Here is a 19345-nt window from a genome sequence, read left to right as displayed (position 1 = left end):
TAATAATAATCGTGCGACCTGACGCTGTCCATTCAAGCCTGCTTCCTTTTTAGATGGTGCACAGGAAGTTCTCGCCGACCTGACTCGGAGAGAAGGAAGCTCCTGCCCTCCGATGGTGTAAATAACCCATATTGTTGTTTATCTGAAAGGGTTAATCTATGTCACAGTTCCTCTACGTGGCCCTCTTTGTTATCCTTGACGCATCAGCTGTGATGACCCAATTACCAGAGCCACCATCCCACAAACTGGATCATGGCAAGGTGGTTAAACGTGCAGCTCTAATAGAATTGAAGCTAAAAGCAAGAAAAGACCTGAACTGCATCCAGGCAGTTTGCAAAAGATCTGCACTGATAATTTTTTTTTTTTTCCCCAAAAGGTGAATAAAAAGTATCAAATAGCTTGGTTCAGACTTACATTTCAGCACTATTGGATGCACCCTTACAGCCCTGCAGAGGACAATTCAGAACCACAAACTGTGAACTTTTATACAGACTTGTTTTTGGGGGCTGATCTGGCCAAAACATCAAAACACTTTTTTTTTATTGTGAAACTGTAAACCGCTGTATGCAGCAGCTTTTACACAAAATCTTGGCACTCAATTTAAATCCAACTAACAAATCCCTGCATCTTATTTTCCTGGGTTTGTTTTCAATAAATGTAACAATGGGATTATTTATAGTTTTGCTGGGTTGGCACTTGTTAAGTGTCTACTGAGAACGCACAACAATATTAGTCATGGGTTTTGGCCAATTACATTTCATCTTTAAAACTGAATTAAAATCAACACTCTTAGGCAGATGAGAACATTTTGCACCAGGTAAAGATTAAACTAGGTTTTAAAAAAGGTGATCACTACAGTTTTGCTTAAAAGATGTATGTTTGAAGACAAATAAGCATAAAAAATTCTCAAATGTATCTGTAAATTTGGGCCACCACCGTCCAAATGGAAGTATATCTGTATAACTATCATAAGTAGTTGGAAAATTTCAACATATTGGGTGAAAATGTTTGGTTTTCGCATTAAAAACGATGATTTAAGTGGAATGGGCTGCTCCGTGTTTCCTACCAAATGGTCAAATTATTTTTACCACACAGCACTGGGCCTAGTGGATGGTCAGTCCCCTACAGTTTCTAAATAGGCTCTTACACCTGAAACATTTGAACCCCCCGAAGCCATGGTGCACTAGCTGTTTTTTCCCCATTTATGCTCCTTTCACACTGGATGACGACCCAACAACATTGTAAAAAAATCAGCCAGAACATGGGTGGACTTTGCAGGGTTTTGACAAAGTCTTAAGGAGAAGATTCAAGCATGAACCAAACTTCTGTTGGTAGTTTTTTATTGGTTTGTTATTGTGTTAGCGGGGATTTAGGGTTCTGTGTAGGATGTGGGGGAGTGTGCTGGCAGAGTATATAATAAATGGGGTTCACATGCACCAGTGGGGCTTGTTCATCACCTATTTGAAGGAGCGCTGGTTCATGGTGGCATGGCATGATCTTGTTTGCACCTTCAAACAGATTCCAGTTGATGGGGTTTGGTTTTGTTTGACTGTTGCAGCACTGTGATGCGTACTAAAGAGTATTTAACGTCTGCACAGTCTGCACCACTGGTTTGCGAAACTGATGTTTAATGCATTAAAAGGCGGTGAGAATCAGAGCTGGATGCGTGCATCTTCCTGTGTTGATGTCTACGCAGGAATTTATTGTTTGTAAGATTTGCAGAATGAAATAACCATTGACTCATAACAACTCAAGGTCTCTCAGGGCCCGCTGGCCGCTTTCCCAGTCATTGTCTTTCTTTCCAAGAGCAGCGGCGTTGGGACGTTTGGGCCTCTAAAATTCATTGCAAACTTTGGATTCTCAAATTCCCATTTGTGTTTATAGTCCAGCTTCATCGCCCCCCGATTCTGTTTTCTCCCACGCAGATAAGTTGGATTTGAAACAACTTTGAAAAACTTCATATTCAATGCCGCAACCATTTATCAGTAGAGATGGGCATTTCAAACAAAACTGCTCATGAAATTTGTTGGTCTGTATTTGATTATTCTTCGAATAACCCCCCCACATTCTGCTACTCGTCACAGATTATCATTGACATCATTAACCTGTTTGCAAACAGGTTAAAATGAGATAATCCATATTACTGTACTTAATTTGTGGCGATGTGAATCCCAGAACCAGATCAGTTGTAGATTGAATCAATGATAATGTTTTTTTTTTTAAATATTCCTCTAACTTTAAGTATTAAAATAAATCACAGAAGGTGGCTTCAGTGAGAAAAAAAGCAGCTGTACCTACCACATTTTGTGTATCTTGTTCACAGAAGAGATTTTTCCCTTTTGGCTTTAGGTTTAGAGGTAATATGGTAAAACTGTACCTCAGGTATCGATGATAGCAACGGTATCACTTTAAATACTGTGATCACATCTAAAAAGCTTTTGCCCTTTTTTGGATCAAAACTTGTTTTTATGTATGTATCAGTTAGAAAAGGCTCCATATGAACCAGTTAATCTGAATAAGTCCTGTGACGATGTGCGCAGACGCACACTGAACCAGCAGAGGGGCAACAGCAGTACCATGGAGCTTTGGTTGCATTCTCCCTCCACTTTACACTTCCTCACCAACTCAGCCCTGTGACTACTTCAGCTGCCAGCTCAGAGGTGTGACCATGTTGGATCAATGCGAACCCCCTATTCTGCCTCGGACATTTTGTGGCAGAGAGGAAAGAGGGCATCTCGGGCCCAGCATGAAGGTGTTGTTTGAAAGGGGCTTGAGGAGAAAAGTGCTCACTAAACTAATAACAGTATTTGCCTCTGTCAAAAATGAAGCAAATGGAAAATAGAGAGGGGTCCTATAGAACTGATTTAATTTCGAAATGTGTTTTTATTAGCCATGTTTAGTCACTGTAGGCAGAAACAACTTGTGATCAGTCATGTGAGTTTGCGTTATCAGACCTGAAGGACAAACGTAAGATCAATTATTAATGTCCTCATCTAACTTTTGCTGCAATTTCTTAAACCCTATTTTGGACAGAGGGTCTGAATGTGGCTCAGTTTCCTTCCTGGTTGTTCCTGAGAACAGTTTGGACAGGAGAAATTTTAGAAGAGAACTTGGCTGCAGGAGGCTTGTTTGATTCAAATGTTTCTGCTGAAGAACGTCCCTGTTGTGTGCATGTTGAGAAAATTGGACTCATCTGCTCATGCTAAGTGGGAATGTTCTCTTGTTGGCCCATGTGGACCTTCCCGAGCCTGCGAACTGCCTGTTTGACGGCCAGCACTAAAACTAATGTCTCTCGCCAAGGGAGGATCTGAAAATATGCACACATGTTGCTCAAGGTCCGGTGTGACACAAACAGGCTGAAGCTGGAGAAGGATTTACAGCAGCTGGAGGAGCATAAAAATCGAATGTGGGACACTTAGTGTGTAAAATTGTGCAGCTTTGCCCTAAGGAAGCCCTTTTTTTTACAGGAACATTCCAGAATAATGAAGAGCACTAATGTCTGAGGACTCAGATGACAGAAATCTCCAAAGAACACAAAACAGTTATAGAGATTGGACGACATTTTTGCATTGTTTTGCTGCTTATTGATCACTAATATTGTTAGTAAGGGTTTTCACTTTGGTTTAAATTATCTTAATTGTTTTAGTCTAGTATTCAGTGACAGTTTGGTCAAGTTTTACATTTTTGGATTCCTTTTGGTGTTTGCTTAGCTCTTATATGATGCATTGTAATGCAACATTTTAGCACAACAATTTAAATTTTTCCCTATAAAGCTATAATTGACAGCATGAAGAAGTGAAGAAAAAAAAAGAATTCAATTTTGGGTTGAGCTGTATATTTGACAGCTTGAGAGCAAAGTACTCAATATTTTCAATGTATTTGATAATTAAAATGAAGTTAAAAGGAATTATATAGTATTATATGGGAATATAATACTATATAAGGAATTATTTACTGTAGTATATCTCTGTTATAAACCAGAATTAAAAGATCTTTAACTTTTTTCTTTTTTTTTACATAACTCTTTCAAATCATAAACATTGTTTAGATATTGTTTTGCTTTAGACTTATTTAAAGTATTCAGTGAGAAAAAAACAGCTGTTTAGTGTTTACAGATAGTTTAGTGTGAAATGTAGTAATTTCTGGATGTATTCATTCTTTCCCTCACCCCTCCTTAATTTCCAGTCAGTAGAGACTTAATCCTTTTAATATTAAAGGAAATTAAAATGAATAGAATAAAAGAGATTATTTCTGAAGACATACACTATACTGCCAAAAGTATTCACTCTTCTCCCTTCACACATATGAACTTTAGTGACATCCCATTCTTAATCCATAGGGTTTAATATGATGTTGGTCCATTCTTTGCAGCTATAAGAGCCTCAACTCTTCTGGGAAGACTTTCCACAGGTTTAGGAGTGTTTATGGGGAGTTTCTGACCATTCTTCCAGAAGCTCATCTGTGAGGTCAGACACTGATGTTGGACAGAAGGCCTGTCTCACAGTCTCTGCTCTAATTCATCCTAAAGGTGTTCTGTCAGGTTGAGGTCAGGACTCTGTGCAGGTCAGTCAAGTTCTTCCTCACCAAACTCCCTCATCCATGTCTTTATGGACCTTTTTTTGTTTTTTGCATGTTGCTCAGTCATGTTGGAACATGAAGGGGTCATCCCCAAACTGTTCCCACAAAGCTGGGAGCATGAAATTGTCCAAAATGTCTTTGTCTGCTGAAGCATTAAGAGTTCCTTTCACTGGAACTAAGCAGCCGAGCCCAACTCCTGAAAACCAAGCCCACATCATAATCCTCCCTCTACCAAACTTTACACTTGGAACATTGCAGTCAGACAAGAACTGTTCTCCTGACAGCAGCTAAACTCAGACTCATCCATCAGATTGTCAGACAGAGCAGCGTGATTCTTCTCCAGAGGACACGTCTCCTCTGCTCTAGATTCCAGTGGCGGCTGCTTCACTCCTCTGTGTCTGACTCTTTGCACTTGGTGATGGAAGGCTTGGATGCAGCTGCTCAGCCATAGAAACTCATTCCATGAAGCTTTCTGCTCTGTTCTGGAGCTGATCTGAAGGCCACATGAAGTTTGGAGGTCTGCAGCTGTTGACTCTGCAGAACGTTGGTGACCTCTGTGCTCCATGAGCCTCAGCATCCTCTGAGCCCACTCTCTGGTTTTACATGGCTGACCACTTCATGGCTGAGTTGCTGTTGTTCCCAATCTCTTAGACTTTGTTAGAATCCCACTAACAGCTGACTGTGGAATATTTAATAGAGAGGAAATCTCACAACTGGTCTTATTGCACAGGTAGCATCCTGTCATGGTACCACTCTAGAATTCACTGAGCTCCTGAGAGCGTCCCATTCTTTCACTAATGTTTGTAGAAGCAGTCTACATGCCCAGGGGTTTGATTTAATACACCTGTGGCCATGGAAGAGACTGGAACACCTAATTTCAATGATTTGGATGGGTGAGGGAATACTTTTTGCAATATGGTGTACCTGTTTGAAAACTTTAGTTTAAACAGATTAGGAAGATTATATGGTACTTTAGTTACTAGGATCACTAGATGTTGTATTTATTGACTAATTTATATGCACATCTCAATTACAGCATAAGTCTATATCTTCTCAGTTTTTGTTCTGCATCCTGTGCTCATCTCAACTCCTTTTGCCAGCACTGGTCACACGTGTCATTTTTAATGTCCAATTCCATCTGCTTTTTCTGCATCATGGAAATCATAGAGCCCTAGATTTTTACCAAAAATCCTACATTGGCGGACTCTTGGAGACTGATCTACAGCCCACTCATGCACAGTCACAGCGTCAAACTCCACACAGTTTCTAACCAGTTTCTTGCTGCGAGGCTAATCGTTCCATTGGCCAGTTAAAATGTCAAATAAAGATGGAAATTTCATTTTAAAGTGAAATAAATTACAGGGAAATACGACCATATAAAATTAGGATTGAGCTGATGTTAATCCCTCTGGTTTTGTTGGCAGTCAAGGCGTTACCATCTGAGCTGCTACTGTCTGTAGCCTCAGTGGGTAACAGCTTGATTTTCCATTTTACAAATTTAGCATTTTCACTATGACTCGTCCTGCACTGTCTCCAGGTCACTTTTTAAAGAAAGTCTTTCAGTTGCGGGCTCTTCAGAATATATAAACCGTGGTCTGTGGTTGTAAGAGAAATATCTCACAGCCGACCCATGAAGCATATGGAAGGAAGAATGGTGTGACAGATGACATTGTACTTCTCTCAGTAGCTCTGTTAATTTTTTATCTGAGACTTTTGTAGGTCTTGTGCAACAAGGCTTCTGTAGGGAAAAAAGACTTGTTTGGACAGATTCCTGGTTTTCATTTTGCCCTTTAGTGCAACCGTTAAGATTAATAACCCATGTAGACAGCGGAACTTACTAAACTTACCTCTATATGCTTCACAGGTATGGCTTTTTTATTGTTGTTTATTTAGATAGATAGATAGATAGATAGATAGATAGATAGATAGATAGATAGATAGATAGATAGATAGATAGATAGATAGATAGATAGATAGATAGATAGATAGATAGATAGATAGATAGATAGATAGATAGATAGATAGATAGATAGATAGATAGATAGATAGATCTTTATTGATCCTTTGGGAAGGAACAGGAACAGTAGCAACAGACAGTGTCAAAAGTAACAGCTAGCAAATATAAAAAGGCAAACAAAGTAAAGATAAATAGTATGATATACACTCATATGTACATAGTTATCAGTAAATACCATTGTATAACCAGTTCAGTTTGGTGGCATGAGAGACAAAAGAGTTTTTCATTCTGATGGTCGTGCACTTGGGAAGGAGCAGTCTGTCACTGAACACACTCCTTTGGTTGATGATGACGGTGTGCAGAGGGTGAGTGGCATCAACCATAATGTCCAGCAGTTTGTTCAGAGTTCTCTTCTTTGCCATCGTCACCATAGCTTCATGCCTGATCAGTTTGTCCAACCTGGATGTGTCCCACCAGCGCACCACATTGTAGAAAAGAACACTGGCAACCACAGACTAATAGGACAGCCACAGCAGTTTCCTGCAGATGTTAAAAGACTCCTCAGCTCTCACCCTTCCTGTACAGGTAGTCGGTGTGTGTGTTGTCCAGTCCAATTTGCTGTCTAGCCACAGTTCAAGGGACTTATAGGACTCTACAGCCTCCACCTCAGTCCCATTGATCAGAACTGGTCTTGGCCTTGGTCTGTGCTTCCCAAAGTCAACAACCAGCGCCTTTATCTTTGAGGTGTCGAGCTTTAGATGGTTAGTGTGGCACCAGTCAGCAAAGTCCCTCACCAAGCTCCTACACTCCTCCTCTCTATCATCCCTGATGCATCCGATGATGGCTGTGTCACCAGCGAACCTCTGTATGTGACACAGCTCACAGTTGTAGCAGAGGTTCGAGGTGTACAGGTTGAAGAGAAGCGGTGCCAGCACTGTGCCCTGGGGCGCTCCAGTTCTGCTGATCGACCTGTCCGTGAGGTAGCTGGAGATTCAAACAACCAGGCGGGTTATATCATGACCACCATCTCTTCAATTTGTCAGGGGGTTTGGTGTCCATTTTTCCAGACATTAGTTTGGCTTTGGGAAGCTCAGTCTGCTGCCTGTGAATGTTAAAAACTCTGCTGTTAACATGGTTTCTTATCACACCAGGTAATAAAAAGGGCCAGAAGTAACAGCAGACTAAACAAAACTTAGTAGGAAATAAAAAGCTGTATCTATTGTGGCACTAGTCAAGAAGTCCAATATAAACTGTAGGCCGCAGAGCAATTTAATTTAAACAAACGATCATTTTGGAATTGCACTTCTAATACTTGGCCTAATCCTAACAGTAAGAGGACATTGGAGTACCCAGACCAAAAAAAAAAACCTTCCAGGCATGGGGAGAATACGAACTCCTTACAGCAAATAACCTCCACAGGCCAGATTCAAACCAGAGACGACTCTGTTCTGTGTGACAGTGCTGCACTTTTCTCATTTCATTAGTCCTAAATTAGATTTAGTGATGGAGTCGTCGAAGCATTCAGTTTCAGTCCAGTGACGTCGCCGGCAGACAGACTGGATCCCTGTGACAAGACTTCCTGGAAATCTGCTCTGTCAGCTGCTGGATGGGTTTGAACTTGACAGAAAAAGATGTTGTTTTTCATTGGTTAGGTTCAAACTTCAAAAAGCTCTAGTTGACATAAAAGCCAGGGGGAGGTGTAATTATTTTTTAAAACTCAGTATTCTATAAGGTGTATAAAACTACATATAACAGTCTCTCTGGACTTATTCTGACTAATTTTGTTTTTGTCACAGATGTTTTACATGGAGAAAATAAACCCATAAAACTATAATTTCATACATTAATAATTATTTTCCTTGATATTATATACAACTTTACTTATTGGGAGTTTTCAACAGTAAATGAAATGGCTTTAAGTTCTCCCCCTCTTCACAATTGATGATGAGCCCAATGCAATCTCCTCAACCTATGTGAGCTCTTAGGTCGTGGCTGGATCACAACAGATTTGGAAAACCTCCTTCACGTGAAGGCAGTCATGACACTGCTATACAGTACTTTTTAGCACTTGTCACATACAGATAGGCTTCTGTTGTTGAGAAGAATTATTACAATATACACCCTCCTTCCTCAGCTTTGAGTTGGTTCAGTCCAACCTGATCTCCACTGGCAATAGCTGCTGCCTCAACTACTCAGACAGCAATCAGCGTCCATTCTCGATTTTGCTCCCCCATTTTATTACATATTCAGACACAAACACAACATTCTGTGTTTTAGCATCTCGGCCACCATCAAGTAAACTGGCTGTGGGCACCGAGCAGGGAGAGGTCAAATATATCGCTGGTTTGCAGATTATGATTTCATGGTACTTGGAATATAATGACCTACAATTTACTGCAGTTCTTTGTGATACTGAAATTGCAGACACTGATATCAGGGAAAAAAAAATACATTTTCAGTATTGCAGCCATAATTATGGCTTTATAATCAATCACTTTTTGAAAAACATACCAAGTAAGTTGCTTTCAACTTCTCAGTTGTGAGCCACGTGTTGCTTTTTGTTTTATTCAATCCTTTAGATTTTTTTTGGGGGTCCAAAATTAAACAATAGTAAAAACAGTCGACTCTATCTGTGCACATGGCTACAGGCGTGTTTGTAGGCACAAATCTATCCGCCAACAGAGCTCATGGTTTATGGAGGGGATTGACATTGTCTTTTAGAGTCAGTAAATCACTTCAGATTATTTGTTGCTCCTCAGTGTGTTCACCATCGTCGTCTGTCAGTGTGTTTATTGATCATGAACACAAAGACAGTCAAAGAGGCAGAGAACAGGCACTCGGGACCCCACTGAGACAGTCATTTGGTGGTCTCTGGATTTAACCCACTGAATGAGTGGGTGGGCTGAGAGAGTGGATGGAGGCAGAGAGAATCATTGCCAGTCAGCTGCTTGGCCACACACACACACACACACACACACACATGTTATGTCTCTCTATCTTTGCAGGGACTTTCCATTGACTTCCATTCATTTCTACACCCTAACTACAGCCTAACCCTAACCATTACCAGTACATACCTAACCCTAAACCAAACCTAAACTCAATTCACACCTTAGTCCTAAACCTAACCCCTAACCCAAAAACATAATTTCTCCTCGTGGGGACCAGGCTTTGGTCCCCACGAGGAGCAGTTGGTCCTCACAAGGTAATATATGTTAGGAAAATTGTCCCCACAATGTATCAAATACATGGCCACACACACACACACACACACACACATTAGACATTCAGAGGAGGTGGTCGAAAATAACCTCTACTTCTGGAGAAGGTGATGGTGATGATGTACGACTTTTACATACGCTTATTTGTGCACCTGGCCTGAGTGGTGATGGATACCACACAGTCAGTGCGCGCTCTTTCATCAGTGGCTTGTTACATAAGCCTTCAGCGTTTTCCAGTCAAAGCATAAATCAATAAATGTTACCGAATCGGACACGCCGGTTTTGGAAAGCCGTCAGTGCAGATGTGCGTTACCGAAGAGAGTTGGAGGTTTAATGCAGCCTCACAAAGGGTTTACTTTGAAGCGCAGAAATGTGAGTGTCCCTCTCTGGACGGATAGCGAGACAGTTTTAGTGCATTTAAGCTTTTAAGTGGAAATAAAAGCCTGGACTTGTGAAACAATAGTCCACGGTTTGAAATTGGGTTGAGTATGTTTTTCCTGAACCTGCTAATGCACCTTAAATGCATTAGGATTGGGTTACTGCAGATTATGGTGCAGCGTAAGTTTAAAATATTATTACAGTGACGTAAAAGTGGTTCCAGCTGGTTGAGTGCAAACGTTTCTTCAGAGGTCACGAGCTCGATGTTAGCAATGCTGGCTACGTGAAGAAAGAAGACAGCAAAAATACAAATTTTTTCCATTTCTTTTTCCATTTTTTTTTCTGCAAGCAAAAAAAAAAAGATACACCTCTGTAGAAATGCTATCATTCTACTCTCTAATGTTAGTTAACAGTGTTCCTTGGGTTGCTAATGTTGGTTAGTAGTGTGCTTTTTACAGTTAATGTTAGTCAATGGTGTGTTTTGGCTAGCTAACGTTGGTTAATAGTGTGCTTTGGAAAGTTAATGTTGGTTAGCGATGTGTTTTGGATGGTTTATATTAGTTAATGGTGGGTTTTGGATAGCTAATGTTGGTTAATGACATGTTTTGGATAGTTTATGTTAGTTAATTATGTGTTTTGGATAGTTAATGTTAGGTAATGAAATCAAGCAGGGACCAAATAAAAGGACATGAAAACAGACTCAAACTGCTTCAAACCAGTGGTTGCTGTTTGGAGGAGTTTAATAACTAGTCCAGAGGAACCTACAGTATTTCTGAGTGGATTGTTGGTGTTTCACAGTCTGAGTTTGTGCTTTGACCCCTCCTTAGTTTGTGGAGTGGTCTGTTTGAGCAAAGTGAGCCGGGGGATCACAGAAAACATCAGAATAACCCAAGCAGCACTGAGGACTGTTACCCTCTGTTATTCAGCTTTACTTAGGGCAATAATATTCAATATTATAAGAAAATACAGCCTTTTTCTCCAGACAGGAAGCTTCTTTGTGACAATGAGGCCCTGAGGCAGACAGTGGCCACTCCTCTTCTATTCAATGGAAGGTTTGACTGAAGATCATTCTTAAAAGCAGTTTCCTTAGACCTTGATGGGCACTGCTGCTGGTCTCCCTTTTAAGCCAGCCTGGCTGCACTCCTCACAGCAGAAGCAGCAGTGTACATTGTCAGTCTATCCGTCTCAGCTTCTTTGGCTTTGGTTCAGTTTTATGGGTCACTCCACTGACCGAGCCTGGGCTCTCCCCATCAGCAGACCACCGGACTGATCTCTGCTTCTTCTCATCTTCCAAAAAAACAAATGTGAGGCCTATCAGCGCCCAGCTGCGAAGGACAAAAACCAGGCTTCAGACACACAGTTCAAATCAATTACCAGATAGTCAGATTTAATTACTTTAACTGAAAAATAATTACACTTCCTGATCTGGAGATTTAAGTAGGAATATTTTCTTCTTGAGTAATTTACACCTTTATTCCCTAGCTTTAATCAAAGATGACTTTATTGATGTATTATGATTCAAAATACAGTACGAGCTTCAGATAATTTCAAAATGATGAAAATTAGCTCCACACAGATCAGCTAGTTGTCAAGTTCTTTATAATATGTACTATATATTGTGTATAATACAGTATGGAATGTCAAACTGCACAGCTGGACACCTCGATGGTCAAGGATGATACACAGGTGACCCCTTTGTTAAAACCTTGTCTCTGCTCCAGCTTCACATCCAAGTAACAGAAATGTCAAACCCTTTGTCCCCTAGATTGTGCCAATGAGCGTACAATGTACAGCTTGTGCTACTCTTGTTGATATTTATTGAAGAAATCCAAAGTAGCTCTAAAAAGTACAAAAATATGGTTTTACAATAAACATGAGCCAGATTTATGTTTTGTGTCAATAAGAAATTGATTCTGTAAATGAAGCAAAATGTGTAAAATCTCCAAAGAAAACATTTTAACTTTAACTTTCTTTAACCGACCACAAAACCATGCTGATGTAGGCAGAAAGTTTATTTAAAGTAAAACTATTCAGAGGTCTCCAGCCAACTGTTTCCAGTCAGCAGCCAGAGACCAGCAGCTCTGCAGCTTTCTCAGAACAATCAGTTTTTATTGTGCGGTTAAAGTGCTGCCTAACTGCGTCGCTTCACGTCAGATCGCACGCTGCTCGACACCTTATGTTTGTTTATTTTCTCGTATCTAGTCAGCTCTAATCAGGTGTTAAGTGCTTTTTCTCGGCGAGTCACGGCGTCTGTGCAGAGGTCGATGTGCAGCCGAAGCTGATTTACTGCCCATTAATATCCTCCTGCAAGTCGGGTTATGGGCCCTTTAGTGTCTCTGCTCCCCTCAGCGTGACTAAGGGTCAGCTCGCTAACATGACGGGGACCTCTTTCGGCCCACTTTGGGGATAGTTGCCGTGGCTACGGGCCCGGGGCAGCATGTGCATCCATTATGAAAGGCCCGTGCAGCGGAGGATACAGCCCTGATGGCAGCAGCTGTCCTGTGAGCCGGAGAGCACGCATCTGCACCGCTCTGTCTCGCTGGGCTCGATACCGGACACACGTTTGCGTACATGTGCAACATCCATCTCAGACCAGTTGGCTCGCATGTGGTTTTTGGAAGAGGTCAACTCGATGCAGACTCCAAACATGTTATCCATCTGTTTCCCATCTAATCTGAGGCATATGTTAAGATCGGCTGTTTAAACAACCGATCTGCCTGCCATGAAATGGCTCTTTCTATTTTACAGTTTCAACTAAAGAAAATCAAATGGATTGCTCCACATTACTGGGCAATTTTTGAACAAATAAAAGCCAACTGAAAAAAAAGCCATCATTTTCTGCAGCCACACCGAATTGCTTTTATGCCCTTTTTTGTACCGTAAAGCTTGTAAGCCCTCTCTGGTTCACTTTTAACTTGTGTATAAATAACCACAAACCCAGCACCAGGCATGCCATGACCTTGCTGTCCTCCTTTGTTGCGTGTCGCCAAAAAATGACATCAGAGGAGTGTTGAGCAGCCTTGCCATGACCATCCTGTCCACATCGAGACGGCATTCAGTTGTATGGAGAATCTTCAAGACCAAGAAGAATCTAATTTAGGTCAACGTGGGTCAAGCTACACTCGACAACTGAAAAACGACTAGAGTGTGATGACAACAGGGGACAGGTTTATGCTTCGCTTGAAACAGGCCTGTCTTGAGAGTGACCTTACCTGCTTAAATAAAAATAAAATGAAATAGAAGCACTCAGAGAGTGCAAACCTCCACCAAGGCCACAGAGTGATTAAAAAATAGTGCGATCCGGATCATAATCTGGATCACCACCATGAGGTCCATGGTTTTCTGTGACATCCCCAACATTTCCTAGAAACTTCCTCCAAATCTGTTCATTAGTTTTTACCTGATCTTTGCTAACAGACAAACAAACAAACCAACGGACACAACCGAAAACAGAACCTCCTTGGTGGAGGAAACAAATGGGTCACAGGTAGAAGCAGAGAGAAGTTTTTAACAGAGGGGCTATCTTCAACTTTGACCTTTGACCCCATGAACCTTGAAGTCAACAGTCACCGTCTTTGAGGTGTCCAGCTGTGCAGTTTGACATTCCTGTTATACAGCTGCAGAGTTCGAGCACGGCCAGATCTGTAACCTTGAACTTTGACCGGATCACCACCAGAATCTGACCACTTGCTCCTTCCACCATGTTTGACATTTCCTGAAGATTTCATGAAAATCTGTTCATAACTTTTAGAGTAATCTTGTGCACAGGCAGGCAGACAGACAGACCCTACGAAAAACACAACCTCCTTGGTGGAGGTAAATTTTTTTTTACGAAAATAAAACTGGACATTTCACCATCATTAAGACGATCATCCATAGAAAAACACGAGCCTTGCTAAGCTCTGCACTATCACATAAAAAGAGCAGTTTGAAAACAGCTTTGCATGCTGGGAAAATATCCCAGTCTGTGGTCGCTTCAGAGCCATTTGGTAGATCGGTCGGAGTTATAACAGCATCGATCCACATGTGGAAAAATATGGGCTTGATTATTTAAATGATGCCCTCGTCCACTCTGCATGAGTTAGGGCTTCTGACATGTCCTTCCTCTCCGGAGGGTTCCTCCCTCCTCTCTCTTCTGGTTCATCTAAAAGGAAAGGAGGGGCTGGAGAACACGTGCCAGCCTCTGTCCCATGAGCCGGACCGGGCCGGCTCAGGGGCTAATCCACCCGAGGCTGGAGGGGCGGGGAGAGAAAGATGAGACCCAAGTTAGCAGTCTGCCAGCCTCGGCCGATATCTGCCACGAGTATTCTCATCATGGGGTCGTTGCGCGACTCGCAGCATAACCTCGATATCAAATGAAGTCAAGTGTGGGAGAAAACGAAGCTGAGGGAGCTGCCAGGGAGGGTCACTCCTCTCTTCTCTGATGATGGATTAGGAAGTGACTTCACTGAATCAAGACTTGCTCCAAACTATGTATTCATGTTAATGTTTCTAATGATGCCAGCATGTTGGAGCAGTGGAGAAAGCTGTGGGACCTGTGCCCTTAATCACTCAGATTGACTCCATTGGAAGAATTTTTTTTTTTTCCTTTAGTTTTCCTTGGGAAACTTTATTGTTAAGTCCTGTGTATAAAGATTATTTGCCTTTTCTCATGAGGGATGCCAGTTCATAAGGACCAAAGCAGCCTTATTACGTCAAAACTTCGGGAATAGTGTGCTGTGGCTTGGTAGTATGCCGTAAAGTAAAACAAACACACACACACACAAAAAACAAACTGTTAAAATCTTCCACTTACACAACAATGGGGTTTTGACAAAAACGAGGGGGAAATTGTTTCTTATTTTCTACGTAGAACCACTGTAGACACATAAAAAACATGTCACGTGTGACAACCGGGAGCTCCGGTCATTTACCGTTCAGAACTGATCACAATCCAATTTGTAGCTCGCTGCATTTCAGGTTTGATTTCTGTCTGCCTGTGCTATTAGGAGGGCTGTCAGGGAGTGACAGACCCAGGTATGCGGTTACCACGGTGACCCTAATGAGTCACTGGCAGCAGCTTTAACATTGCTTTCTTTACACGTTTGATACAATTTATACACCGAAACGTCTGCGTTTGTCGTTCAGATTATTAAAAAAAGGAAGTCCCAAGTCACTGCTGGGCTTTAGAGAAGAACGTTGCTGGATGATGGAATATCAATTCCTTCAGAAATGTTCTAGCTCTCGCTTGCTGTTTTGTCTGCAAAAGCGCTTATTTAGGTTTAGGACGCTTTTGTGGTGGCGTTTCACTTCAGGATGAGGTGGGGCGGTCTTGGAACGTTCTTTTGTAAAGTAACGCTGAGTTTGCGCTATTAGCATCGGAAAGGATTCCAAAACTTTACGAACACAAGTTTGGTAATCAGACGGACCCCTCTTCTACTAAATGCCCAAAGCCGACAGTGTGTGAACACTGTAATGACAAAACAGGTGGGTTTATCGCGTCTGATATTGTCATTTTTCTGCATTATTTCCTAGTTTTGTGCAGCCCTAGTTTGAACGCTCTCATGATTTATGTGTTCTTTTACTCTTCTCCCCTCTAAATGTGTGTCAGCAGTTAGAAATCCTATTTCTGCTGGTTTTATAATGGGACCGACTGTTGTGGCTTTTGCTGATTTGTGGCTTGAAGCTCAAGTTTGTCCAACTTTTCCTCTGGGTGCCATTATCCGTGGTGCAGTTGTTCGGAGGTTTCAGCCAGGACCGCAGCTCTAACCTGCTCAGCTGAAAATGAAAAAGCGCTGCTCTTCCCAGGCAGCTGGCTGGACATGGTTTATAAAATCGTGACAGACATGAGGTCCCACAGAGCAGCAGGAAGCTGCAGCAGATCAGCTGGGTTGTCTCTCGGGGCCACATCACGCAGGTGGGAAGTGCTTCTCCCTGAAAGAGAGGTGGGGGGGAGCTCCAGATGGTGGCTGGGTGTGGGTTTGACAGCTGCTGCAGCTCGTAGGTGGCTGTGTGATTCACTCTGACGCCATGTTCCACCTCGCTGTGCGGAGATCACTTCTGTCGCTTTGTTGTGACGGAGCAGATCTGCTCCCAGGGCGGCAGCGGCGCCGGCGCCGGCAGCAGCGGGCTCTGCTCGAACACCTCCACCAAACCCAATCTGTCACGCGCAGGTTTATGAAGTGTCTTTGAGCTGTCTAAGAACGTGGGAAGTTTAATCTCAGATGGTGAAGTGTTTTCTTTTTCCTTTGGGATATATGACCCGAATAGAGTAAGAGTCATGTAGAAATATTAGTTTGTGTTAAAGGGGAAATAAAATAAAATCTAAAAATAATGAGTTTTCATGTTTTTCTTTAAGTTAAACAGTATCATAAAACACTAGTTGTCTATTTCTCTGATTTAAAACGTGGATTACTTGTTTTAGACTTTTTGTGTCAAAATCTCAAAGTGTGGTGATTGTGTGGGCGGACTTAACTCCTCGGTTGGTGGCATAGAAGGAGGCGGGGCCAGATGTGGCAGACCGCTGTAGGACACTGAGGAAGTTACTGTTGCAGTGTTTATCAGGGGAAATGGAAGCAGAAGAAGAAAAAAGTTTTGTTAACAAGAGTATCGGTTTGAGAACACTTTGTTTTTTGATCTGGACTGATGCTGTCAGGAACTCAGCCCCACATTTCACAAGGGGAACCCCTGAACTTTACAGTGATGTCACACAGTCTATAAGGAGTTTCCCATCCGGACAGCTAGAGGCGGCCGGTGCCGGTCAGATGATGGGAGAAGGCAGGCGGTGGTCTTTTTCAAACATTAACTCCACAGTCAGTCATCAGACTTTGGGTTGTAATTTTCACCAGGAGCTAAACTAACCACATCCATCCAACGTTCTTGTTCTTTGGGAAGCTGAAGAATGACTCAGCTGTTGGAGTTTTGGGTCTGTTTACACGATTAATTGTAATCATTTCACCCCCACACTGTCTGTATTTGCTATTTACTGCCTTGTTGTCAGAGAGACCCAAGTCATTTTTCCGATCTTTGATAAGTAATTTTAATTTAGTGATTTTTTATTTTTTTATATATAAATGAAACCAAGCACCTTTTATGATTTTCTTTTGATTTGTGTTCGCTTCAAAACTGTTTTCTTTTCCTCTTTAAAGCGATTCTTCTGCTCTTTGTGTCTTTCAGGGCGAATATCGATGAAGTGGAAACAGAGGTTGTGGAAATCGAAGCCAAATTAGATAAGGTAAGAGCTTTTTGTCATCTCTACCAACTCACTTTAATAGTTGACTTCATGTAGCAACAAATCCAACAGAGCAAATTATTGGATGTGCATTTATAGCCTGAAAAGCCCAACGATGACTTGATGATTGGAATGTGTTCAGTGGGGAGCAGCAACTCGGAGAACCAAAGGGAGAATTGGTAACTTTAATTAAAGTGTAATTTTTTTTTGTTTCTTTTTAACACCTGGAATATTCTAAAAGCTTGATGCAAACTTGTGCAGATAAAATTTCAATATGTCTGTATTGCTGTTTCAATCCATATCCAGCAACTTTTCTGCCATAAACCTTTGTTTTGTTTGTGAGATTGACACCAGCCATGCCAGCTTGTCCTGTCGGGACTCGTCTTGTGTTCAGTCAGCTGAGACCCGGCCAGGTCGGGTTTTGCTTGTATGCTAATTGCAGTGAAATGAAATATTTGCCCTTTGGCAAAAAAAACAAAAAATACCCACAATTTTCAAGTCACTGTTGTTATGTAATGAGCGTTATTTTTTCAGTTAACCTTTGTGTAACCTCGCATGTTATTAAAAACAAATTCTTTCTCATAACTACAAGCTGACAAAGCTTTAGATAAAATATCGAACCGTAGGAAACATGTTAAGACTGTTTCTGTTTCTTCTTGCATGCATTTGAAACAAGATAAGTTTACGTCATCATTATTATTTGTGGTGTAATGAGATTAGGTGTGAAGATTCAACATAGCAGCAGGTCCATAAACGGACAATACTTTCCAATTCCGCTGTCCAGTACAACGCACGTTTAGCATAATGTAACTGGGCCAGAAAAGTAATCTTTCTTAATATAAATTGTGTTAAAAGAGTTATAAGAGTTATAATAAGTTGGCTAGATTGGTAGCTTATAGGACCAATATGGCAGCAAGCATACATGTGCAAAGTAATGCATTATTTTTTTGAAATGTGCAAAAGGTTTATTTCAGTTTATTGATATAGCAACAATAAGTAAAAAGTTATTTATCTAAGAAAGCCAGCAGATTGTGTTGAATCTTCACTTCGTCACAGTCTTCCATCCTGAGCAGCACATTGGTGACAGTGGAAAGGAATGACTCCCTTTTAACAGGAAGAAGCCCCCAGCAGAACCAGAACCAGAACCAGACTCTCATCAGGACTCTGGCAGCAGCATTTTAACAAGTTCTTTAAGCACCCAGATAATAAAGACGTACAGTAATCCAGTCTAGACGTGATAAATGCATGGACCAGTATTTCTGCATCATTTTGGGACAAGATGTCTCTAATTTTAGTGATATTATTCAGGTGGCAGAAAGCAGTCCTGGTAACATTTTTAATGTGGGGGTTAAAAGACACATCCTGATCAGAAATAACACCAATATTCTGTCAGGATGGGGTCTGAGCATGGCGAACCCAAGACGCAGACTCATTTTTTCAAAAAACAACAGATTTAATAAAACAACAAAACTAGAAAACAAAAAGCTGACGTGGCAGCAAAACAAACTCTAACAAAAATCCAGGCATTAACAGAGGCGGGACAAGGCAAGACGAAACAAGGCAAGGCAAGGCACTACTAATAGCGACATGAACAAACAACATCTTACAAACAACAATGAATCGGCAGGGAGGTGGAGAGGAAGACCAAGTTTTAAAGCAGAGGGTGATGAGGAGAAGTGGGAACAGGTGTGTGATCAGAAGTGAAGACAGCTGGAGATGGGTGTGACAGGAAACCAGAAAACTACTGAGCAGAGGACAGGTGAATGATGACAACAAACATGAACAGAAAAACTAAACTGAAACAAGAACTCAAACCGAAACAAGACAATAATCAAAACAACAAACTGAAAACACCAAACTATGACATATTCTTTACATTAGAACTGGGGGACAAAGTAATGAGGAAGGAGGTGAAAGGCTGCAAAGTTTGTTCCCAAGATGCTCAGGTCCAAAAACCACCAACCTCTGCCTTGTCTGAGTTTAAAAGCAGAAAATTAAGAG

General features: G+C 41.4%; 1 protein-coding gene across 2 annotated transcripts in view; it reads left to right on the top strand.

Annotated features, from left to right (window-relative positions):
- The window catches only part of acap3a (ArfGAP with coiled-coil, ankyrin repeat and PH domains 3a), a 68941-nt gene that overhangs the window by 13945 nt on the left and 35651 nt on the right, over positions 1 to 19345 (top strand). For both annotated transcript variants that reach the window (XM_017419235.3, XM_017419234.3), the window contains exon 2: positions 17290 to 17347. In XM_017419235.3, the coding sequence (XP_017274724.1) occupies positions 17290 to 17347 (58 nt within the window). The remainder of the gene's footprint in view (positions 1 to 17289; positions 17348 to 19345) is intronic.

The sequence above is a fragment of the Kryptolebias marmoratus genome, linkage group LG8 (assembly GCF_001649575.2).
Source record: "Kryptolebias marmoratus isolate JLee-2015 linkage group LG8, ASM164957v2, whole genome shotgun sequence".
Lineage (NCBI taxonomy): Eukaryota > Metazoa > Chordata > Actinopteri > Cyprinodontiformes > Rivulidae > Kryptolebias > Kryptolebias marmoratus.
Note: the sequence above shows the minus strand (reverse complement) of the source record. Positions and strands in the feature narration are given on the sequence as shown.